Source organism: Carassius gibelio, chromosome A20 (genome assembly GCF_023724105.1).
Source record: "Carassius gibelio isolate Cgi1373 ecotype wild population from Czech Republic chromosome A20, carGib1.2-hapl.c, whole genome shotgun sequence".
Taxonomy (NCBI): domain Eukaryota; kingdom Metazoa; phylum Chordata; class Actinopteri; order Cypriniformes; family Cyprinidae; genus Carassius; species Carassius gibelio.
This window is the reverse complement of record NC_068390.1, coordinates 28,525,982-28,551,082: the sequence shown is the minus strand read 5'-3', so window position 1 is coordinate 28,551,082 and position 25,101 is coordinate 28,525,982. Positions and strand designations below refer to the sequence as shown.

Sequence of the window (25,101 nt, the reverse complement as noted above, 5' to 3'; positions counted from 1 at the left end):
GTAAAAAATGCATCTGTGGATTCTGCGAGGGACAAACATAGCTGTAATTTCACAAGCTCATAAAGAGAATGAGATGTGTCTCTGAGCACAAATCCTTCCTCATTTCAGATCTTTGTTTTCTCTGTAGAACCAGCGGGACCCTCGACTCAACGAGATCCTCTTCCCCTTCTATGATGCCAAACGAGTCATGCAGATCATTGAGAAGTACGAGAGAGACGCTGACTTAAAAAAGAAAGGTAAATAGAGGATGTGTGATGCTGACCGATGGCTGATCATCTGCTGCCCTCTGGTGGTCAGACGGCGTCAGCACTCGCTCCTCACACACTAGATCAAAGACTTTTCCAGTCAGGACAAGCACGGAAACAGAGTTTGGAAAAATCTTTGTGTTTCGAGATTATTGCTCGAATTCTTAAATATGACATTGAAAGATTATGAACATACATTTCTCATACAAACATTAATATAACGCTGCAAATTTAACTGGACTGAGTTTGGTTTTAACAGTAGTTACAATATTCCAATTATTACAACATATAAAAAAAAGATGATTTTAACTGCATCTATGGTCTTGGTGATTTAGAAAACCTGCGAAAAAGTTCTGCTAAAAATCATCTTTAGTGTTCTTATGACTGGCCTGAGAATCAGTTAATTAAAAGCTCATTTTCATTTCTTTGGGTGCGTTTAAAATGGGTCTTAAAAAGTTATTTCACTCTTCCACAAATGAAAGCCTAAAAATGTCTTAAACCAGAGCATAAAATCTTTAGTTCATAAAGTCATGTCATTAAATGTTGGATGAACATCTTCCTCAGTATCTCAGTTTCCTAGTGCCAATATATAAATATTTGAAACACATTTACTGTGGATTATATATGAAGTCTTGTATTGTGAGAAATTGAACAAAAGGTCTCAAAAAGCTCTTACATGTACCTTAAAAGCCCCTGATCTCGAGCGAGTCCGAGTCTGAGACGGTGTATCTGTGACTGGACACTGCAGGACGTGTGTGTGTGCATCAGTGTCTGGAGCGTCACGCTCTGCTGCTCGTCTGTGTGTTCAGGTCACATGTCCAGCGACGGCTTCTGCCGATACCTGATGTCAGACGAGAACGCTCCGGTGTTTCTGGACCGTCTGGATCTGTGTCAGGAGATGGAGCATCCGCTGGCTCATTACTTCATCAGCTCCTCACACAACACGTATCTGACGGGTCGACAGTTCGGAGGCAAGTCCTCGGTGGAGATGTACCGTCAGGTGCTGCTGTCCGGATGCAGGTGTGCACTCCTCTTCATCATCTTCATCTGAACATCACTGCAGAGACGAGACTAGTGTCTGAGACGGTCTCGAGCAGAAGCGTCTCGCACCTGTGTCTGAATCTGTCCCTTTAATGCTAGTGTGTGTGTGTGTGTGTGTGTGTGTCAGGTGTGTGGAGCTGGACTGCTGGGATGGTAAAGGTGAGGATCAGGAGCCCATCATCACTCATGGGAAGGCCATGTGCACCGACATCTTGTTCAAGGTGAGAACAAACCGAACGTCTCGTCACTGCAGCTGCGCTCCGATCCCAAACATGCAGCTCATTTGACGCACTCTGCCTGTGTTGTGTGTGTTCGTCTGTAACAGGATGTGATTCAAGCCATAAAGGAAACGGCGTTTGTAGCGTCTGAATATCCTGTCATTCTGTCCTTTGAGAACCACTGCAGGTGAAATGCGCCGCAGATTCACTTCAGCCTCGTGTTGGTGTGTGGCGGCGCTCACAGCTGTGTGTGTGTGTGTGTGTGTTGCAGTAAAACGCAGCAGTATAAGATGGCCAAGTATTGCGAGGAGATCTTCGGAGAGCTGTTGCTGAAGCAGCCGCTGGAGGGATTCCCAGTACGTGACCTATTCCTCCGCACACAGATCCAGACCAGACCTGCTTTAGTCTCCGTGGAAAATGTAGTCCACTGAAGCATCTCCTCTCTCTTGTCTCGGGTGTTTGTGGGTGTCACGCTGGAGGAGTTTCTGTGCTCACGGACGACTGTGCTTGTGTTTCAGATCGAAGCCGGGCAGCCGCTGCCGTCACCAAACGACCTCAAGCGCAAAATCCTGATCAAGAACAAGCGCTTGAAGCCTGAAGTGGAGCAGAGTACGTACATGTGCAAACACACGTGTCTCAGACTGAGATAGTGATCGATCGAACACAATCGTCACTCATCGTCTCCAGAGGGCTGCTCTTGAACGTTATGTGCACTAACTTCACTTTAGTCAACTTCAGTCTCTGCAGCAGTGATGTAACATCATTATACGAGCAAATAATCACAATAGAAGTCATGCCTCCGCTGATTATACAGCTTTAATGAATCAGTGCACAACCATGATTAATAATTAAATACATCAGAGTTCAAATAATACATCAGGTTTTTTCACTTGACATCCTTAGTTAAACTTCATTGAAACTGAGTGTCATGACTGATTATTGTGTGTGTGTGTGTGTGTGTGTGTGTTACAGAGCAGCTGGAGTCATTTAAGAAGCACATGGAGGCAGGAGAGATGAGCATCCAGACTGGAGAAGATGAGAACGATGAAGATCTGGACAGCGGTATATACACACACACACACACACAAACACTCTCACACAGACACACACACACACACTCTCACACAGACACACACACACACACACACACACCCCCACACAGACACACACACACACACACACACACACTCTCTCACACAGAAAGCCGGAAGATGATATCTCACATGTGTCTCTCTGTGTGTGTGTCTCTCTGTCTCTGTGTGTGTGTGTGTGTGTGTCTCTGTGTGTGTGTGTGTGTCTGTGTGTGTGTGTCTCTCTCTGTGTGTGTGTGTGTGTGTGTGTGTGTGTGTCTCTGTGTGTGTGTGTCTCTCTCTGTGTGTGTGTGTGTGTGTGTGTGTGTGTGTGTGTCTCTCTGTGTGTGTGTGTCTGTGTGTGTCTCTCTCTGTGTGTGTGTGTGTGTGTGTGTGTGTGTGTGTGTCTCTCTGTGTGTGTGTGTCTGTGTGTGTCTCTCTCTCTGTGTGTGTGTGTGTGTGTGTGTGTGTGTGTGTGTCTCTCTCTGTGTGTGTGTCTCTCTCTGTGTGTGTGTGTGTGTGTGTGTGTGTGTGCAGCGCTGGATGGTAAAGAGCTGATCTCGGATCTGAAGAGCAGTAACACTCTGAGTCTGTCGGAGGATCGCAGTGATGCAGACGCTCAGGACAGCTTCAGGAGGAAGGTGAGCGCTGCAGGTCATGCGTGACGCAGCCGTGTTCCTCAGTTCTGCTCCTCACATCACGTGTGTTTCAGACTCCAGATGAAGACGTCACCGAGAGCTCCGAGGCCGCTGAGATCACGGACGTGTCTGAAGCGTCGGAGCTGGAGAACAAGAAGAAGGTGCGCGAGCTGTCAGACTCTTCTGAGCACACGTCTGTTACGTGTTCTGAGCGTCACGCGTGTGTGTCTTCATCAGGGAGTGGAGACGGCTGAAGAAGCTGACGCCGAACAGCAGCTCATCGCCTCCTATAAATATGAAGGAGCCACGACCAACATCCACCCGTTCCTGTCCGCTATGGTCAACTACGCTCAGCCGGTCAAGTTCCAGGGCTTCGAGGTCGCCGAGGGTCAGTCCAGCAGCAGACACACGGGAACACAGCTCATAATCAACAAATAATAATTATAACATTCTTGTTTCATTTATTTCATTATTTGTTCATTATCTTTATAGTCACACATAATGATATTCAAACTCCGATTACAATCATACAAACACAATCAGAGCAAAGCAGTTTCACACAACAGCAGAACTCTGATTAACCAGGACAAGGTGTGTTTTCTCTTGTGTGTGTGTGTGTGTGTGTGTGTGTGTGTGTGTGTGTGTGTGTGAATGTCCTCCTGTGTGTCTGTGGTGTTTCAGAGAGGAACATCCATCACAACATGTCGTCCTTCAACGAGTCTGTGGGTTTGGGCTATCTGAAGACCAACGCCATCGAGTTTGTGAAGTATCCTTTGACAGCTGCGCACGATTACCCATCAGCCCCCAAACCGTGCTGAAATCACCCTCTTCAGATATCACACACAAATCCTGCTTATTTAGACATGATGCTACAGCAACATTATCCTGGATTAAATACAGTTAGTTACATGAAGCAGATTAAAGCTCAAAAAGTCATAGTTTTTGGGTTATATAGATTGATGTAGACGTGAACAGATTTCTTGGAAATGGCCGTGTTTTCCCTGTGACTCCCGTCGGGTTAAAAGCAGATTTGAACGTTTTAAGAGAGACTTGGTCTCCGGTGAGCCGTGTGTCCTCGGGGAGGGATGCCCTGCTGTTAGGGTTAGATATATCTCTGCCGGGGGACTGCCACGTGTTTTCCTCAGCCACAGATGCACAGCTACAACAAGCGACAGATGAGCCGCATCTACCCCAAAGGAGGCCGCGTGGACTCCAGCAATTACATGCCTCAGATCTTCTGGAACGCCGGCTGCCAGATGGTGTCTCTGAACTTCCAGACTCCAGGTACGCCCGGGGCCCGGGGTCCGAGAGCAACCGGGGCCATTACTAAACACACAGAGATCAGATGAGCCAGGAATAATAGATTATCACCAGACAGTGAGAGAGTAAAATCATATTAGATCTGACCTGACCAGCTTCTCTGAGTCCGCTGATGTGTTTCTAGCTGTTTTCTGACACCAGCACACACTGCAGCACAGTCAGATTGTGCAGAAGAATCATCTGTTTCCTGTGGTCTTGTCCTGGTGGTCCTCTGAGACAAGGTCTTTACAGGGGATCTGTATCTGGGCTCTAGTTGTGCTGGTCTCCGCTGTCTTTCAGGGCAGTAGAGGTCCTTTCTAGGTGCTGATCCACCATCTGGTCTGGATACGTACTGGATCCGGGCGACTGCAGTGACCCTCTGATCTGGACACAGACTGGATCTGGTGTGACCTCGGAACAAGAGAGAAACAGACTAATATTAGCATAGATGCCATTCTTCTAATGATGTAGCAAATACATCGGGTGTTATGGGAAGTGTTCCTGGTTCCGGTTTACCTAATTAATGCCGCCTAAAAATCCTTTAACGGATTTGGATATTAAAAGCATATTAGTATGTTATGTGTATGCCAGGTTAAAGAGATGGGTCTTTAATCTAGATTTAAACTGCAAGAGTGTGTCTGCCTCCCGAACAATGTTAGGTAGGTTATTCCAGAGTTTAGGCGCCAAATAGGAAAAGGATCTGCCGCCCGCAGTTGATTTTGATATTCTAGGTATTATCAAATTGCCTGAGTTTTGAGAACGTAGTGGACGTAGAGGAGTATAATGTAAAAGGAGCTCATTCAAATACTGAGGTGCTAAACCATTCAGGGCTTTATAAGTAATAAGCAATATTTTAAAATCTATACGATGTTTGATAGGGAGCCAGTGCAGTGTGGACAGGACCGGGCTAATATGGTCATACTTCCTGGTTCTAGTAAGAACTCTTGCTGCTGCATTTTGGACTAGCTGTAGTTTGTTTACTAAGCGTGCAGAACAACCACCCAATAAAGCATTACAATAATCTAACCTTGAAGTCATAAATGCATGGATTAACATTTGTGCATTTGACATTGAGAGCATAGGCCGTAATTTAGATATATTTTTGAGATGGAAAAATGCAGTTTTACAAATGCTAGAAACATGGCTTTCTAAGGAAAGATTGAGATCAAGTAGCACACCTAGGTTCCTAACTGATGACGAAGAATTGACAGAGCAACCATCAAGTCTTAGACAGTGTTCTAGGTTATTACAAGCAGAGTTTTTAGGTCCTATAATTAACAACTCTGCTTTTTCTGAATTTAGCAGTAAGAAATTACTCGTCATCTAGTTTTTTATATCAACTATGCATTCCATTAGTTTTTCAAATTGGTGTGTTTCACCGGGCCGCGAGGAAATATAGAGCTGCGTATCATCAGCATAACAGTGAAAGCTAACACCATGTTTCCTGATGATATCTCCCAAGGGTAACATATAAAGCGTGAAGAGTAGCGGCCCTAGTACTGAGCCTTGAGGTACTCCATACTGCACTTGTGATGGATATGATACATCTTCATTCACTGCTACGAACTGATGGCGGTCATATAAGTACGATTTAAACCATGCTAATGCACTTCCATTAATGCCAACAAAGTGTTCAAGTCTATGCAAAAGAATGTTGTGGTCAATTGTGTCAAACGCAGCACTAAGATCCAATAAAACTAATAGAGAGATACACCCACGATCAGATGATAAGAGCAGATCATTTGTAACTCTAAGGAGAGCAGTTTCAGTACTATGATACGGTCTAAATCCTGACTGGAAATCCTCACATATACCATTTTTCTCTAAGAAGGAATATAATTGTGAGGATACCACCTTTTCTAGTATCTTGGACAGAAAAGGGAGATTCGAGATTGGTCTATAATTAACTAGTTCTTTGGGTTCAAGTTGTGGTTTTTTGATGAGAGGCTTAATAACAGCCAGTTTGAAGGTTTTGGGGACATATCCTAATGACAATGAGGAATTAATAATAGTCAGAAGAGGATCTATGACTTCTGGAAGCACCTCTTTTAGGAGCTTAGATGGTATAGGGTCTAACATACATGTTGTTGGTTTAGATGATTTAACAAGTTTATACAATTCTTCCTCTCCTATAGTAGAGAATGAGTGGAACTGTTCCTCAGGGGGTCTATAGTGCACTGTCTGATGCGATACTGTAGCTGACGGCTGAATGGTTGCAATTTTATCTCTAATAGTATCGATTTTAGAAGTAAAGTAGTTCATAAAGTCATTACTGCTGTGGTGTTGGGAAATGTCAACACTTGTTGAGGCTTTATTTTTCGTTAATTTAGCCACTGTATTGAATAAATACCTGAGGTTATGTTTGTTTTCTTCTAAAAGAGAAGAAAAGTAATCAGATCTAGCAGTTTTTAATGCTTTTCTGTAGGATAGGTTACTTTCCCGCCAAGCAATACGAAATACCTCTAGTTTTGTTTTCCTCCAGCTGCGCTCCATTTTTCGGGCTGCTCTCTTTAGGGTGCGAGTATGCTCATTATACCATGGTGTCAGACTGTTTACCTTAACCTTCCTTAAGCGTAAAGGAGCAACTGTATTTAAAGTGCTAGAAAAGAGAGAGTCCATAGTTTCTGTTACATCATCAAGTTGTTCTGAGGTTTTGGATATGCGGAGGAATTTGGATACATCAGGAAGATAACTTAAAAAGCAGTCTTTTGTGGTAGAAGTGATGGTTATTCGATACTTGTAACAAGAAGTAGAATTTACAATTTTGGCTATATGAAGTTTACACAGAACTAAATAATGATCTGAGATATCATCACTTGGCTGAATATTGGCTGTGTGTGTGTGTGTGTGTGTTTCAGATCTGGGAATGCAGCTGAATCAGGGGAAGTTCGAGTACAACGGCGCATGCGGGTGAGTATTTCCTGCGGTCCGGCGCGGGTCATTTCCTGATCATCAATTACAGTGTCACATCACATTATCTGCAGCCGGCGGCGGTGCGTCCGCTCGCTAACATTAGAGCAAACGACTCTCGCTAAACATCAGCCCTCACACACAGATCCTCATTCACGAATCCAGCCAGAGGCCAAACACTCGTCTGGGATTACAGCCCACGAGCCTCAATATCACAGTCCCTTAATGTCCTGTTATTACCCAGCCGCCCCTCAGTGTGTGTGTGTGTGTGAGGAGACGTGGGATTGTGTGGATCATTAATCTTCTGTTGAACAATTAATCAGAAGAAGAATGAATATCTGTCCCAGAAGCACAGCTCTGAGTGAAGGGGTCAGATCGGTGGATGGTGAGGACGAGGGACACAGAGACATGTTTCTCTGGAGACGCTGCAGTGATTCCTGTGACTCTCTCCTGCAGGTACCTCCTCAAACCAGACTTCATGCGCCGCGCCGACAGAATGTTCGACCCCTTCTCTGAGACGCCAGTAGATGGAGTGATAGCAGCGACCTGCAGCGTACAGGTGACACACACTCTCATGGTTACAATTTTATCTCTAATAGTATCGATTTTAGAAGTAAAGTAGTTCATAAAGTCATTACTGCTGTGGTGTTGGGAAATGTCAACACTTGTTGAGGCTTTATTTTCCATTAATTTAGCCACTGTATTGAATAAATACCTAATTACATTTGGACAATAATAAACTCATAGTGTGGATGAGCGGCTTTTTTTCACTTCAAACATCCAATCGAATCTTCACTGATGCTCTTTGAGAATTCTCTTCTCTCACTTACAAAACTGACCTTTTCCTAAATCTGTCTCTCAATCTCATAAAGAAATAGGTACAGTAAAGGTACAGTAGTAACAGTCTGAGAGAATGAACATGAAAAACTCAACAGTTCAAAGCCTTATAAATGACTCTGTGAATCACTGAGATGACTCTTTAATTGAATGAATCATATCGTGTTCATCGTTCCTCAGGTGTTCTCAGGTCAGTTCTTATCGGATAAGAAGATCGGCACGTATGTGGAGGTGGACATGTACGGTCTTCCCACGGACACCATCCGGAAAGAGTTCCGCACACGGATGGTGATGAACAACGGCCTGAACCCGTACTACAACGAGGAGCCCTTCGTCTTCAGGAAGGTCTGGAGAGTTAGATGAACGTTTAATGGATGTTAGATGAACGTTTCTGGAGAGTTAGTTTGATGAGCGTTTGATGAATTTTATGTTTGTAGATGTTCATGTACAGAAATAAAGGCTGACTTTAGCTTTGTGAAATTATGCTACATAAAACACCTGAATGAAAGTGAAACAGCAGAAGCTCTGAATGAGACGCAGTTCCACTCTCTGCCAGCAGGAGCAGCAGCATTTCCTTGGATAGCGCTGTATTAGCGCTACTTTAAATGCATTATACCGAGCCAGTATTAAAAGAAAATATCATGTACACTTTCCTGAAAACACTCCTCCACTATATAAAATTCAATATTTAGGATTTTCTTCCTATATTTTGCGCATCGGAAACAGTATTTACTCCTCTTTGCAGCCAGTGTCACTGGCCTCTGGTAACAGACTAAATATAATAACAACGTGATATTTCCACACAAACAACATTTTGAAACAGTCACTACAGTGCAATTTGTGTGCAAGCACGGAACAGAGATCGGTGCGTCTCTGCTCCACTCTATAATTCAAATAAAGTCACTCGCCCAGACGGTATTTTGGCACATTTTTGTATGTATTTGTCAGAAAGTAGCGTAAAGCAGCTCATGTACTGTACAGAACACAGCACTGAAGGGAGATGTCTTTAGCGCCTTACTGGAATTTTTTTGTTCTTGTAATTAGCAAGGCTTAGAAACAGATACAAATGATATAAAACATTTGATGAAGCGGCAGTGGCCTGATCAAGGGTCAAATCGGTCAACGGTCACGAGTGTCTTCCACACTGGCCCTTGGCCATCAGACAGTCCCTAGTGTCAAACTGAACGTTAAATGAGTGTTAGATGAACGTTTGAGCAGGTCGGTCTCCAGATCATCTGAGCTGCATTTGCTGAAGACGCAGATTCTGACAAAAATCAGTTTATTCATTTTGTTGATAAAAGAGAGTTTGAACTGCTGGAGGTTTGAGAATAGTGTGTGTGTGTGTGTGTGATGTACTCCTTTTCATGTTCATTTCCCCTCATGTCTGTACAAAGATGGGCAGCAATACACAATTACAGCCGCTATAAGAAAAACACCCACTCTCTCTCTCACACACACACACACACACACACGCGCACACACACTTCTTTGTGCTGATGCAGCAGGCTTCTCTCCACCGTGACACTAACAACCTAACCATCTGACCATAAATCAGCAGTGCCGCAGTTCCACTACAAACACACACACACACACACACAAACACACACACACACTCACACACTTTTTATCAGGTTTAACTCATTTCTGGGTACAAATCTGTCCCCAAAATATGGCGCAGCACAAACACACGCGTGTTCTGTGTTCATACTCTGCACTGCTGATTCATGAAACCGTGTGTCTACTGTTCACTGATGTGTTTGTGAGTTTGTGGGGCTTTCACTAAGGTCCTGTACAGCAGTGGAGGGTTTAATGTTGCATGTCATATATCATCATGCCTCTGTGTTTGACCTGCTTCAGTCCTGAATCTGTGGTCATGTGACCTCTGGTCTGTGGTCAGGTGATCCTGCCGGATCTGGCCGTGCTGCGCATCGCTGTGTACGACGACAACAACAAGCTGATCGGTCAGAGGATCCTGCCGCTGGACGGACTGCAGGCCGGTTACAGACACATCTCGCTGCGCAACGAGGGGAACAAGCCTCTGTCACTGCCCACCGTCTTCTGCAACATCGTCCTGAAGACATACGTGCCAGACGGCTTCGGCGGTGAGCACACACACACACACTTACAGTCTAACACACACACACACACACTCACACACTCACACAGACACAGACACACACACACTTACAGTCTCACACACACACACACACACACACTCACACACTCACACAGACACAGACACACACACACTTACAGTCTAACACACACACACACACACTCACACTCACACAGACACACACACACACACACACACACAATAAAGAACACCCCATCTATGAGTGTATATAGGAACAAAGTGCAACTACATCACTCCCGGAGACTAGATCAGATTGTAGATTCATATTATGCAAAGCCATAGAAAGAAATTCTCCACCAAAGCCTTTAACAATTACCTCTAAACCTTGGGCTGACTTTTCATTAAAAGTCAAGACATTCTAGAGTATCCCAGATGGGAAAGCTCCAGTATCTCTCCAGATCTTCATAGTTTGTCTGTGTTCAGACTCAGAAGACAGACATACAAAGCCATCCTTCAAAAATGACGATGATCCAACATACTCATACTTCTCATATGGAGCATCCACCGATGATACCAAGGGAAGACTTACCAGAGCGACAGTTTTTACAGACTTCTGTTTCTTGCTTAGAACAGGACAGTCTGCAATAAGATGACCAGGTCTCTTACAATAAAAACACCCTCTCTGAAGTTACCTATCACTAGAGACATGAGTCGAATCAGAAAATGTTCCAGATCGGCACATGTTGTACTGGAGAGCCTGCCTGTTTGTCACCAAAGTTTCCCTCGCAAGTTAAAACAAACTCATCTGCCAAGATTGCAGCTTGCTCTAAAGTTACGGCCTTCTGCTCGTTCAGATACACAGACACAACCTCAGGAAGACGGTTTCTAAACTATTCAAGCGTTTCTCCTTAGTTCCCAGCCTCTGAGATGTTCACCACCGATCTAACAGACTCTCCTTCTGCTTTGAAAACTCAACACAAGTGCGATGAGCAAGTTTAACACCACGTCTAAAGCGCCGGCCGTTAGTAAAGCCGCTTTAACCTCTTCATAACCAGTGCTCTTCTCCAGGCTTAGAGCAGAATCAGCTTCATGAGCCTTACCTACAAAAACACTTTGTAAAAGTAAAGTCCACACGTTCAAAGTGAGAAAAATACCACAACATGTTTTATCAGAAAAGGAAGGCACTGATCTAATACGGCTACCAACACCACACAAAGGACATCACTTCTAGCAGCAGATCTTTCAGAAGCTGTCTTCAACTCTAACTTCTTAAACCGCTCAAGTTCAGGATACATTTGCTTCTCTTTAAATTGTCTTTCCCTCTCCCAAGCCTCCAGCTGTTTCTCCTGTACACGCTTCTCACTACTGGTAATGGTGATATAATGAGAGGCTGATTGCAAGAGTTGATCTTTTGTGAAAAGCTCAAGCAGCTCATCTGAAGTTTCCATTAGTAAACCCTCTAAAGAAGCCATTACTAAACTCACCTCCAACTAAACTAAAGTGCTAACAACCAAAGCACAAAACACGGATGGATTCTCTACAGTCCACAGAGTTGAGCAAGCGCTTCTCTGCTGTCTTCATGTGCTTTCAGAAACTTCCCATTTCCTGTTTCTGAAGTCGTGATGACGAGCTTGTTGCATTCTTTTCTGTTAAAACAACAGTGATGATGTTAATGTTGATGTTTGTTTGTGTGTGTTCCAGCCATCGTTGACGCTCTTTCTGATCCAAAGAAGTTCCTCACCATCGCAGAGAAACGCGCTGACCAGATGCGAGCTCTCGGGATCGATACGGTGTGTGTGTGTGTGTCTGTGTGTGTGTGTGTGTGTGTGTGTGTCTGTGTGTGTCTGTGTGTGTGTGTGTCTGTCTCTGTGTGTCTGTGTGTGTCTGTGTGTGTCTGTGTGTGTCTGTGTGTGTGTGTGTCTGTCTCTGTGTGTGTGTGTGTGTGCGCGTGTGTCTCTGTGTGTGTGTGTGTGTGTCTGTGTGTGTGTGTGTGTGTGTCTGTCTCTGTGTGTGTGTGTGTCTGTGTGTGTCTGTGTGTGTCTGTGTGTGTCTGTGTGTGTGTGTGTCTGTCTCTGTGTGTGTGTGTGTGCGCGTGTGTCTCTGTGTGTGTGTCTGTGTGTGTGTGTCTGTGTGTGTGTGTGTCTCTCTGTGTGTGTGTGTGTGTGTGTGTGCGCGTGTGTCTCTGTGTGTGTGTGCGCGTGTGTCTCTGTGTGTGTGTGTGTGTGCGCGTGTGTCTCTGTGTGTGTGTGTGTGTGTGCATCTCTGTGTGTGTGTCTCTCTGTGTGTGTGTGTGTGTGTGTGTGTGTGTGTGTATCTCTCTGTGTGTGTGTGTGTGTGTGCACATCTCTGTGCGTGTGTCTCTCTGTGTGTGTGTGTGTGTGTGCACATCTCTGTGTGTGTATCTCTCTGTGTGTGTGTCCTGACGTGTGTCTGGTTTGCCGGTGCAGAGTGACATCGCAGAAGTGCCCAATGAGAACTGTAAGAGTGATAAGAAGGGAAGAGTGAGTCAGGTGAAGACCAGCGTGACGCCGCAGAGCAGCTCCGAGGTGAACGCCACGCAGAACAACATCAGCGAGAGCAAGCGCGGTGAGACACACACACACACACGTGAACACAAAGCTAAAGACATAATATATTTGGATATTTAAAGTTATTTAGGGGTTATTTAGTTATTTTTTGAATCTTGCTGATAGTTGAATCAATTGTTTGTGGAAAGAAGAAAATACATTACCAAGAGTCACGTCAGACGTACAGCTATAATTACTGACGTTAACACACAGGGAAAGTGTGTAACGCACGCCTCGCAGATACAAACGAGGTCAATAATGTTTTATGTTTTAATGAAACATCAAACGTCAGCGGAACCCGAAGAATTCACAAAGTTTTTTTACAACAATGCTCTCATTCTAACGTTATGTGTTTGACAGTAGCTATTAATGTTCTGTTTCTGTTTTGAGCTGCGTGCGCTGAAGATCTCTTGGACCCTTCCTGATCAGATAAATCCAGTCTTTCACTGTCTGTGTGTCCGTCTGAGTCTGGTTAAAGATCCTCCTCTGGATTATGGAAAGTGAAACTTATATCTATAGGGATGATTGGATTTATTCACGAACGTTAAAATATGTATTTACAGCTTCTTTCTTTTCAGATTCTTATTTACAGCGTTATTTTAATAGGCCGTATATTAAATGATTGAGAGAAAACCAGCAGCTCTGTGTGGAATCAGACGTCTGAGCTCCTCATATAGTCATGATCAGAAACCGATCGAATCAGGCTCCTCCTGTCGAGGCGTCGAATCTTCTTCTGTTCAGGGTCTGTTCAAAATAATTTGCATCATTGAAGTTTTTTAATCAGTTTGTTTCTTCTGTTTCCAGATAATTCTGCCATTTTGAATCAGGTGAACATTGAAGATTTAAAGCAGATGAAGGTAAAACTTTCATTTACTAAACTCTGGATTAAGTTGATGAATTATTATTAATATGTCAATAATCAAACATGAAAGAGTGCTGGTTTGTTCAGATTCACTGATTGGGTTCACGCTCTGTATTTATCTTGTGTTGAGGGGTTTCGTTAGCGCTGCTGACGTGTAGCATGTAGTTCGCTGATTGCATCATGTCTTTTTTGAAAAGATAAACCTCAGAAATCCCACAATTCTCTTTTCTTCATTAAGACCTTCATTAAACTGATGAAGAAGCAGCAGAAGGAACTGAACACGCTAAAGAAACGACACGCTAAGGTCAGTGTTTGGAGGATTCTGCTCAAACGCTGATGCAGATGTTTCCAGCGTGATGAGATGATGATGATGAGCACTTCTTCTGCTCGCAGGAACACAACGCCATGCAGAAATCACACTGCACACAGGTGGACAAGCTGGTGGCTCAGCACGACAAGGAGAAGTTCATGCTGGAGAAGCTGCTGGAGAAGGCCATCAAGAAGAGAGGGTGAGTGAAGCATGATGGGAAGCGTTGCCTGTTCTGCATCCGGATGTTATCAAGACTGCCAATGTTCTCTGTTTTAGAGAAAACAACTGCTCCGAGTTAAAGAAGGAAACGGCCGTTAAGGTTGAGACTCTCACGACAGACCATAAAGAAAAGGTACAGAAGACAATCCCATCATGCTTTGTGTCTTATAACTTATTTACCAGCCTGTGGAGCATTTGACCATGTTACACCCTAACAATGACAAAACAGACTGGCTTCAGCAGTTAGGCAGGAATCAGTGTACAGATACAGTAGGTGTTTTTACGAGCACTCATTTTTGTCAGTGAATCCGATCTGATTTCAGATTTTGAAAGTTCTGTTTATATGAACCCTAAACTTTCACGTATTCATATTCAAGTGTATTACTTGAATTCTGGAGCTCCTCTGGATGTAACAAGAACAGGAAAGATGGCAAATATTGTAGAAGTTCTTCTAAATAAAAATATAATCTCTGTCACTAACCAGTTCTCAAGATGAAAGGTGAAAATAAAGACTAATGCTTAATCTTTTCCAGTTCATCAGATTATTTAAGGTGTAAACCACTCTTCCAGTCACAGTTTAATTGAGATCAAGCACTATTGGATTGTTGGAGGTGTTTACAGGATTGACGCCAGTTTAATGTCTGACAAATTCCCACAGTCATGAAAAATAAGATTTCCACGTTTGTTATATTTCAGTGACAATTAATCAAATTCTTAATGTTCTAGATATTTCTACAGTAGTTATACGTCAGTCGAGATCCTGTGCTTTAGTTCTAAAGTCATGATTGATAGTTGATGTTCTGATGGAAACCCCAGCCGTCTGTGTTTAAATTATTTTCATTCATAATAGAGTTTGTCAGCAAAACGTCTGGCTGTGTTTGGTGACATGTGTCAGTCGTGTTGGTGTTTCTTCCTCTCAGGTGAAGGACATGGTGGCGCAGCACACTAAAGAGTGGTCAGAGATGATCAACTGTCACAGCACAGAGGAACAGGAAATGAAAGACGCCCATGTGACGCAGCAGTGTGAGCTCCTCAAGAAGCTGCTGGCCAGCGTTCAGGAGCAGCAGACACTGCAGCTCAAGCTCATCCACGAGCGGTGAGAGACACACATGGATTCACTGCATGCTCAGCTACCATCACTACAAACACAATAATCACTACCATCACTAACCAGTCATCACTTCAATCGCTGCCATCACTACCATCACAATTATCATTACCATCATTACCAACACTACCATCACTACCATCCTCACATCATTATCATCAATACCATCACTAATCAGTCATCACTAGTCACTGTTATCACTACCATCATTACCATCACTACCATCACTATAGTCACTACCAACACTATCATCATTACCATCACTACTAACACTATATCCCCATCACTAATCAGTTATCACTACAATCACTGTCATCGCTATTTTCACTATAATCACTATCATCATTTACATTTACATTTAATCATTTAGCAGACGCTTTTATCCAAAGCGACTTACAAATGAGAACAATAGAAGCAATCAGGTCAACAAGAGAACAACAACAGAATACAAGTGCCATGACCAGTCTCAGTTAGTCTAGTACAGAACACATGGCCAGGTTTTTTTTTTTTCTTTCTTTTTCTTTTTTTTTTTGTTGGTTAAGTGCTGGCGAAAAAGATGATTTTTTTTAGATGTTTCTTGAAAATGAGTAAAGACTCAGCTGTTCGAATTGAGATTGGGAGGTCATTCCACCAGCTGGGCACAGTCCAGGAAAATGAATTATGGTTGATGAACCCAGCTGTATAGAGAAGTTGTGATGAAACGATGGGTTAGCTGGAATCACCAGGAGTTCTGTCTTAGTAAGGTTAAGCTGAGGGTGATGGTCATTCATCCAGCTAGAGATGTCACTCAGACAGGCTGAAATGCGAGGAGCTACCGTCGGGTCATCAGGCTGGAATGAGAAGTAGAGTTGGGTGTCATCAGCATAGCAGTGATAAGAAAAGCCATGCTTCTGAATGACAGATCCTAAAGACGTCATGTAGATGGAGAAGAGAAGTGGTCCAAGTACTGAGCCTTGAGGAACCCAGAAAGATGAGTACTGAGGATATGGAAGCTGCTCTTCATAGTCGCAGGGCTTCAGTAACCGAGAGCAGAGCAGTCTCAGTTGAGTGGCCGCTTTTGAAGCCAGATTGGTTGCTGTCCAGGAGGTTATTCTGTACAAGGAACATAGAAAGCTGGTTGAACACAGCTCGCTCAAGTGTCTTTGAAATGAATGGAAGAAGGGATACTGGTCTGTAGTTTTCAAGAAGCGCTGGATTTAGAGATGGTTTCTTGAGCAGTGGGCTTACCCGAGCCTGCTTGAATGCTGAGGGAAATGTTCCAGAGTGAAGAGAGGAGTTGATAATGTGAGTAAGTGAAGGTATGACTGTAGAAGAAATCACTTGAAGGAGGTGAGTAAGGATCAGATCAAGTGGACAAGTAGTTGGATGATTATATAAGTTTGGAAACGTCCTTTTCTGAGAGTGGAGAGAAGGAGGAGAAAGAGTGCGCGTCGGTCATTGTGAAGTTGTCCTCAGTCTGCGGTGTGGAGAATTGGTCACTGATGGATCTTGTCTTATTTGTGAAGAAAACATTATCAGCTGAAAGAGCTAATGGAGGAGGAGGTGGAGGCGGATTAAGAAGTGAAGAGTGTGCGAGCGTCACAACAGCTGTTAATTTAGTTGTGGTAGTATGATGTTTTAGCAGTGAAGACATTTGCAGAGAAGGAAAAGAGGAGAGACTGATACACATTGAGGTCGTTAGAGTTCAAGATTACCATCACTACCAACACTGTCATCACTACCATCCTTACATCACTATCAACATTACCATCATTATAATCACTACCAACACTATCACTAATCAGTCATCACTACAATCACTGTAATCATTACCATCACTATCATCATTACCATCAATACAAACACTACCATCACTAATCAGTCATCACTAAAATCACTGTAATCACTACCGAACACTATCATTACCATCACTACCATCATTACCATCACTATAATCACTATCATCATTAATCATCTCAAGTCTACATTACAAATCCAGCAGTTGTATATGCATCAAAACATGGAGATTTGATAATATCAGATATGAGACCTTGAGGAAGCTGACTGTAGCTTGCTCAAAATGTATAATATTGTAATATTTGGATTAGTTAGTTTAGTGGAAATCCATGGAGATTCTAGAGAATGTTACATTTATTTACAGATATATACATTATTTACATTCAGGTGCTATACATATATGAATTGATTTGTTTGTATTGTATGTCCGTGATGAAAGCAGCGAGTGGAGTGTGTACTACAGTAGAGCGTAGTATGCTAATAACTGCTGAATCTGATTAACACAGGACACTCATGCTCGTATGAATATATATTCATCTGGGTCAGTGTTCTCCTCTTTATAATGCTGATGTGGCATCTGATTAGGATAAAGATACGAGGCCGGCTGCCATAATTAACAGGCATTAATGTTGCATGAGTCTCTGTAAGTTCAGGAGAAGAGCGGCCCATCTATTCAGCTCAAGAGTCTTTATTAATTACACTGATAATTCCTCTCGCGTGAACCCATTCTCCGTTTGTTCTGCAGCCGGATCTCCATGAGAAAGAGCCGTGACCCTTGAGCATGAGATGATGTTTCATTCATAACGGTCTCTGATTCTCTAGACTGTGTTCTGAACATGTCTGTATTGTGATCGATGGACAGGCAAAGCAAAGAGATGAAGGCCAATCAGGCGAAGACGTCGATGGAGAACAGCAAAGCCATCAATCAGGACAAGAGCATCAAAAACAAGGCAGAGCGCGAGAGGTACGGCACGACACACGGACGGCACAGTGCCATTACTAAATCATCATCTGTCACAGTTTTAACGTGTTTGTGTGTTTGTGTGGCAGGAGAGTTCGGGAGCTGAACAGCAGCAACACCAAAAAGTTCCTGGAGGAGAGAAAAAGGGTTAGTTGATGGTCTTCAGTGTTAGCTGATACCTACAGCTGCGTTCTGTGAAGAATGGCTTTGGTTTGAGAGCTTGATCCAGGATAACTGACTTTATAAAAGATGTATGATTAATGGAATGAGAAAACGCAATCCCACTTTTACAGTCAAAGTTATTTCCATATTCTATATTTCCATTTAATTTGTGTAAACTGCATTAAAAGGTTTGATCTCTCATGATACTGAAGCCTGTTTCGTGAGATTATGATTTCTGCAGTGTTTTATACAGCACAGATGTGTTGAAGCAGCTTCACAGAGATAAACAGGACAATAACTGTATTAATGTTTCTCTGTATATAAACTGCTCCTCATTAGATAAAAGCGTGTGTTAAATGAATATAGTATTTTCCTCTGATGTGCATGCGTCTGAAGATGATGATGTTCTTCCTCAGCTGGCCATGAAGCAGGCGAAGGAGATGGAGCAGCTGCAGAAATCCCAGCGAGAGCAGCTGGACAAACTGGAGAAGTTCAACGAGCAGGTGAAAGCTCACGCTCACAGAGCCGGGGTTTCAGAAGAGCGCCGCCCTCTCGATTTCATTTGATTTGTGTTTTGTCCTCCATTACTCATGTTCTGTACATGAGACGTCTGAAGCCATTCCTTAAATATGATTTGCCTTTTCTTTGAACAGCTTTTGAAATCCCATCATGCAAACAGTCAGACTCAAGGTAGGCTCACGCATTGCTCTCCTCTTTCTTCACTTTCCTCTATCAGTCTCCTTTCTGTCTGATTGACCCTTGACTCGAGCTTCTAAAACACATCCAGTTGATAAGCTGTCAATCACATGCATCACGTCTTCAGTTATTGGCCATTTGTTGTAAAGTCCCGCCCAGTTGACAGCTCATCCAATCATCATAGATCAGTCACTGCGCTCATGACAGGACTCTGTATACAGAACATGTATCTGCAGAACGAGAGAGAAGTTGTGTATAACTGAACTGATGAACTTTTTCAGAAGGATTTGTTCTGTGTTCAAACACACGCTGCGTTCTGCTCTCAGTGGTGTTATGAAACGATACTCAGTCATGAAGAGTGTGTGTGAGCGCAGTATTAGTCATCCGCAGTGTTTGATTGTTGAGTGCTGCATCAGACATCGACTCGTTTATTCACAGAGAATCACTCTGAACACATGGGAATCATGAAGAACTGAACAATACTGATTCTGATTCCACTACTTGATGACTCTATTCACGAATGTCTTAATTACACTGATTTAGTTTGAAGCTGAACTTGATGAAAGTAATGGCCTGTGGATCAGAGAGTCAAAAACCACTCCAAACGGTTCAGAGAGTAAACGAATCATTCGAGTGATTCAATAAGTCATCAAATGATTCAGTTGCCGTTGGTTTTTCTGTCATGTGACACCTTCCTTCCTTTCATCATACTTGATTTGAGATTATTTTTATAAATTGGCTGAATAAAGAAAAGAACATGCTGGGACTGCACAACAACTAATCTATTAAACACTGTGGTTTTGCTCAAAAATATTATCTCGTTTATTGTCATTTTAATTGTTTCATCAGAATTATTGCACTCACATAAGCACAAATCAAGACATCCCAAAATGAGAACAGACTGGCTGTTTGACACTGTTATTGAGCAGAATATCTCAGGAGAAATGCTTCCATGTTTGCTTTTCCTGTAATGTAGAGAGAGTGTGTGTGGTTGCCAGGTTGGAAATAAAACGATGAAAGCTCTGTTTTGAGGATCTGGCAACCCTGACAATGAAAGCTCATTAAAATGAGATGTTTTCAGCATATATAACGAGCATTCAAATATCACAGATAATTATGCCTACAATATGCCAAACTACTTTTTTTTTTTTTTTTAACCATTCCTCTTCATTACAAAGATTCACAAAAAAATGCAAATCGATTTTTTTTTGGTAAAAGGATATACATCTTAACAGCATTTTAAATCTAAACATTAGATCCGTATGAATGAACGCAGTGTAAATAATCTGCTGTGATTCTCCAGGCCAAAGACATGCAGAAGATGGTGAAGCTGGAGGAGGACATGGACCGCAGACCAGCCACGGTGGTGTAAGCTCTCCGTCCTCCACAGGAGCGAGCTGAAGAGTCCGTCTTCATCCGTGCTTCATCCCAGTCTGTAGTCTATAAGCCCCGCCCATTCTCCCTACCTCAGCTCTAGCCCCGCCCACCACAGTTAACTCCTCCTCTGCAGCGGCGTCCAGCCAATCCGGCTCTTACTGTAGCTCCGCCCACTCTGCTCAGATGAGCTCCTGAGGACAGACTCATCACACGTTTTTATACACCACCATCCTCATCTTCCTCATCTTCATCAACAGCGCTGCAGCGTCAGCTCTAAAGTGTTCTTTCAACTCGTATCTTCACTGAGCTAGTAAACTGTAGCAGAGTGAGACGAGTCGGAGTGGTTTGTCTCACTCTCTGAACGATGTGCTTTTCTCCCGTCCTGAGCACTTTATATGTGTTAGGATTCAGAGGATCTGTGAGGATGTAGCAGAGCTCTAGCTTTCCTCTGAACACACTACGAATGTAGACGCACAGTCTCACACCAGTGTCCCGAGCTTTTATCATCTGTTCCTCTCCGTTTTTAAGATCCGACTCGCACCTCATTTTATTTCTGTGGTTTTAATCAGGCTTTGAGATGGAGATGATGGAGGTGCTATCCTGAGAACCGCACGGAAACCATCTGCTCCTCTCTGACAGCACACTGAACTTTGGCTGCACTTGTGTTTGTGTTGTTTTATTTTCCGCTGTAATGTATTGCTACTTGTTTTAAAGAAAGGTGATCGTACACTGCAAAAAAAAACATGTTCTTAGTACTCATGGATTGTTTACCAGTAAAAATAACTAAACCACAAAACATAAATCAAGATGACAATCACAATGACGAGATGTTTCTGGATAGTGTATCAAAATTAGATGCGTTTATTCTTAAAACAAGAAAGAAACAGGCCAGTGGTCAGAAAAACTTCTCTTTGGATGAAGTGTATTGTTCTGAGCCCATCTGCAGATATCTGTTCTTGTTTTAATCATAAACTCTCTTCATCTTGATCAGTTTCTCAGAAACGAGACTTCACGTGTGGTTTGCGTCTCCAGTAAAGGAGTCTTGATTTAAGGATGTTTAGAGATTAGTTCTGGAGAACCAGACAGAAACACTCATGTCCCGGCTGGTGTCTGCTTTTATTTGTTTGATTATATGTGTGTTGGTTGTTGTGAGCTTTCCATCGGTTGTTTTATTCCTTTCTTCTTCTTTTCTTTGCATCATGTTTTAAAGTGTTTGGCGGTGAACACATATCTCGTGTGAAAGCAAAGTGCTTTAAATCTCCATCGCTTACAAATGTGCCACTATATGTCAGGTAGGACGTTTAAATTATTTTACAAGATAAATGCCAAAATAAGGGGTTATTTATATAAAGATGCATATAAATATATAATAGTGAGTAGTTTAAGACTACGTTTGGTTTCGTAGAAGCTGTTTGCACTAGCTGAATGTTTTCTGTTGTGCGACCTCCACGTAGACCTTTGCTCTGATATTATAGTTTGCAGAAAAGCAGATTATTTTTGCAGAACTGTCGCGCTCTGAATTTCATCCGTTTCTATTTGTTTGTCTTCTGAGCTTTCTGTAGCTTCTCAATGGATCATGCTGTAAGTGCTTTTGTATTTATAAATATATATCGTATTTGTCAAACTTCTAGCAATGAAAATACTCAGAAAATACTGTTGTTATCCTGCTACTTTAATACTGTTTTATAGTATGTGTCCCAATAAACTCTCCCAGGTGTTAAATGAAAACGCTTGCGGTCTGTTCATTCAGATTAAATACCAGCATCTGTGGTTGGATGAATTTCACCGTGAAAAAATATGGTGTTAACATTTTAGGTTTTACAGACTTAACTTAAAGTCATAATAATATACTGTATTTCATTAACTGATGTAATGTTAATACCTGTTTTTAACCATTGTAATGCACTAATAACCACCAAAAACAGGAGGTGATGAGAAAGTCACGTGACGAACCAAAGCTCATCACTTTCTACGAGCTGAGGAGGACAATGCTTGTACATAGAAGAAACATTAAACCCCATCACGGTGACACATTACACTGAAATAATGCAATAAACATGAATATAACAACATTAGATGTGAGAGTAAACCCTGATGCACACAACTGATAAGAAAAAACGAAGAAGAAACGTTATTTAAACCAAAAATAAGATCAAATGTGAAGTGTCATGCAGGGAATTCAGGAAGTGTCGATCTGTATTTTACTGTAAAATTACATTAAATGTAATTGCGTTTATTCACTGAATAAAGTGTGGAAACTTCAGTTAACCAATTACCGTATTTTTCAGACTATAAGTCTCCAGCCGCGAGAGGGCGCTCTATGTGTTCAGTGTAGACTACAGGAGAACTGAGCAGCACAGAGCGCCCTCTGGTGGCTGGAGACGGTAATGTGAACTCTTGGTTCATTTCTCTTGGTTCATGTCGAATTAATTTTGATAAATAACTCGCACCTGACTATAAGTCACAGGACCAGCCAAACTATGAAAAAAAGTGTGACTTATAGTCCGGAAAATACGGTAACAGGTTTTTACTGTAGCATTTTTACCGTCTTCTACTGTTAGAATCACAATAATTTCTTACAGTATGTAGTTCTCTCCTAAAACATGAAGATGTCAAGCAACATTGAGTTCATCCAAATTTCACCAAAATCTTCTGAGAAGTGACTCTAATATGAGTCAGAAACTGATTTTGTCTCTTCTGAGCAAGATTCATTCATGTGTTTTGTACACAGAGATATTTTAGTCAGATTTGTTAATGTTCATCTAATCTCATATTATTAGTGACATTTCTTTCTGTTGTAAAGATGTTTTCTGTGGATTGTTTGACTACTCAAGAGAGAATATAGGAAAATATCACTTAATTTGTGTTTCCTGCCAGTTAAACTTCACATGTGTGTCATCGATGTGTCCTGACTCGTCCAAGCTTTATAACGGCACTGAAATGTCCATCAGTCCAAAAGAAGTCACATAAACCGCGTCCATCCGTGATCATAAGTGTATCCTAAAATGAAGTGACATTCAGCCAAGTGTGGTGACCCATACTCAGAATTTGTGCTCTGCATTTAACCCATCCGAAGTGCACACACACAGAGCAGTGAACACACACACACACACACACACACACACACACACACACACACGGAGCAGTGTTCATCATTTATGCTGCGGCGCCCGGGGAGCAGTTGGGGGTTCGATGCCTTGATCAAGGGCTCCTCAGTCGTGGTATTGAAGGTGGAGAGAGAGCTGTTCATGCACTCCCCCCACCCACAATTCCTGCCGGCCCGAGACTAGAACCCACAACCCTTCGACTGGGAGTCCAACCCTCTAACCATTAGGCCACGACTTCCCCATGATGAACTGAGACGGCTGTGATCTTTGATTGATTCTGACGCATCTCTGTGTCACTGGTTTTAATAAAGTAAGAGAGTAGTAACTGATTTTTGGCACATTGATTACCATTTGTATGATCACATTTACTACAAATATGATTAAAAAAGGTTAGTGTAGCAAAACCTTACCGCGGTTTAACTATTGTAACCATGTTTTCCACTGGTTAAAAACCATGAATAATTTTCGTCAGGGAGTGTAAGTTTCCTCTGTGGAGTGTGTGTAGTGTTTTACACTTTACTAGAGTGTGTAGACTGCAAAACCAGCTAGACTTCACTGATTTCTGTCAGAGAGCAACAAACAAATCTCCTTCAGCCGCTTCACTGAAAGTAATGTTCAGTGTGTAATCCTTGAATCCAGTGGTTTCAGTGTCTCCAGTGTTTATTCATAAGGTTCAGTCGGCGTGTTTCTCTGAAGCCCTTATTATAATCAGCACATTAAAACACATCCACTTAGGAACAATACTGTGTGATGATGAGATTCATGTTGTCGTGGCAACTCCAAAGTGCAGTGGTATAAAGGATGCGGAGATCTCCATCAGCCACGGAGAATAATCTGACCGTGGAAACATGCTGAGACTCTCGGACAGGAGCAGCTCCAAAACCAACAGCCGAATCCTTCTGGACGCCATCTCCAACGACAAGCTGCACCTCACCAAGTTCATCTTAGACGCTCTGGATGGGAAGATCATCGACTCCGAGAGCGAAGGTGCGCAGACGCCTCTGATCTCCGCCGTGTTTCTGCAGGACTCGGGTGCGAGGTGCAGGTTTGTGAATCTTCTGCTGCAGAGGGGTGCGAGCGTGAATCTCCCGGACGAGAGCGGACGCACGCCGCTGAGCTACGCCTGTGAGATGGGACACCTGGACACGGTGAAGATCCTGGTGAAGAGCGGCGCTGACCCCGAGGCCGCGGACGCTTGGGGAAACACTGCGCTCATGTACGCTGCTGCGGCCGGACACGCACACGTCCTGGAGTTCCTGGTGCGTGCTTTCAAAAGACTGGGTCTCCAGATCGACCGGCAAAACAAGGTGGGCAACTCTGCGGTGGAGGTGGCCAGGTATCTCGGACACAAGGACTGCTTGCAGGCGCTGCGGAGTCACTCCAGGAGAGTCCACGAGGAGGATGAGGATGAGGATGATGCACTCGCTGAGAAACTTTCCACAGTGAACATCAGCGAAGATGAACATCTTCAGATCCGTCCAACAAGAGCTTCCCCTGAAGAAGCGATGCGGCCTTCCGTCGGCTCGAGCCGCAGTCGATCCCTCGGTGTGCGGAAGAGAATCCAGTCGATGGACTCCATTGAGGAATATGAGAGAGAAGGTGATGCTTCATCAGCGTTATC

The 25,101-nt window shown here is 43.0% G+C and overlaps 1 protein-coding gene across 11 annotated transcripts in view; it reads left to right on the top strand.

The window, feature by feature from the left end:
* The window catches only part of plcb4 (phospholipase C, beta 4), a 45,428-nt gene extending 23,327 nt beyond the window's left edge, over positions 1–22,101 (top strand). For 5 of the 11 annotated variants that reach the window (XM_052534729.1, XM_052534727.1, XM_052534728.1 and 2 more), the window contains 28 exons: positions 128–236; positions 1,055–1,265; positions 1,414–1,507; positions 1,612–1,691; positions 1,776–1,923; positions 2,023–2,113; positions 2,477–2,566; positions 3,112–3,215; positions 3,287–3,373; positions 3,450–3,600; positions 3,894–3,978; positions 4,372–4,496; positions 7,370–7,421; positions 7,878–7,980; positions 8,439–8,603; positions 10,156–10,360; positions 12,037–12,125; positions 12,783–12,921; positions 13,707–13,759; positions 14,003–14,068; positions 14,158–14,273; positions 14,351–14,426; positions 15,214–15,389; positions 18,040–18,141; positions 18,228–18,285; positions 18,717–18,803; positions 18,954–18,990; positions 20,300–22,101. In XM_052534729.1, the coding sequence (XP_052390689.1) occupies positions 128–236; positions 1,055–1,265; positions 1,414–1,507; positions 1,612–1,691; positions 1,776–1,923; positions 2,023–2,113; positions 2,477–2,566; positions 3,112–3,215; positions 3,287–3,373; positions 3,450–3,600; positions 3,894–3,978; positions 4,372–4,496; positions 7,370–7,421; positions 7,878–7,980; positions 8,439–8,603; positions 10,156–10,360; positions 12,037–12,125; positions 12,783–12,921; positions 13,707–13,759; positions 14,003–14,068; positions 14,158–14,273; positions 14,351–14,426; positions 15,214–15,389; positions 18,040–18,141; positions 18,228–18,285; positions 18,717–18,803; positions 18,954–18,990; positions 20,300–20,397 (2,997 nt within the window). In that variant the 3' untranslated portion in view covers positions 20,398–22,101. The remainder of the gene's footprint in view (positions 1–127; positions 237–1,054; positions 1,266–1,413; positions 1,508–1,611; positions 1,692–1,775; positions 1,924–2,022; positions 2,114–2,476; positions 2,567–3,111; positions 3,216–3,286; positions 3,374–3,449; positions 3,601–3,893; positions 3,979–4,371; positions 4,497–7,369; positions 7,422–7,877; positions 7,981–8,438; positions 8,604–10,155; positions 10,361–12,036; positions 12,126–12,782; positions 12,922–13,706; positions 13,760–14,002; positions 14,069–14,157; positions 14,274–14,350; positions 14,427–15,213; positions 15,390–18,039; positions 18,142–18,227; positions 18,286–18,716; positions 18,804–18,953; positions 18,991–20,299) is intronic. The other 6 variants (XM_052534732.1, XM_052534730.1, XM_052534731.1 and 3 more) reach the window with 3 other exon arrangements.
* Positions 22,102–25,101: the final 3,000 nt, after the last annotated feature.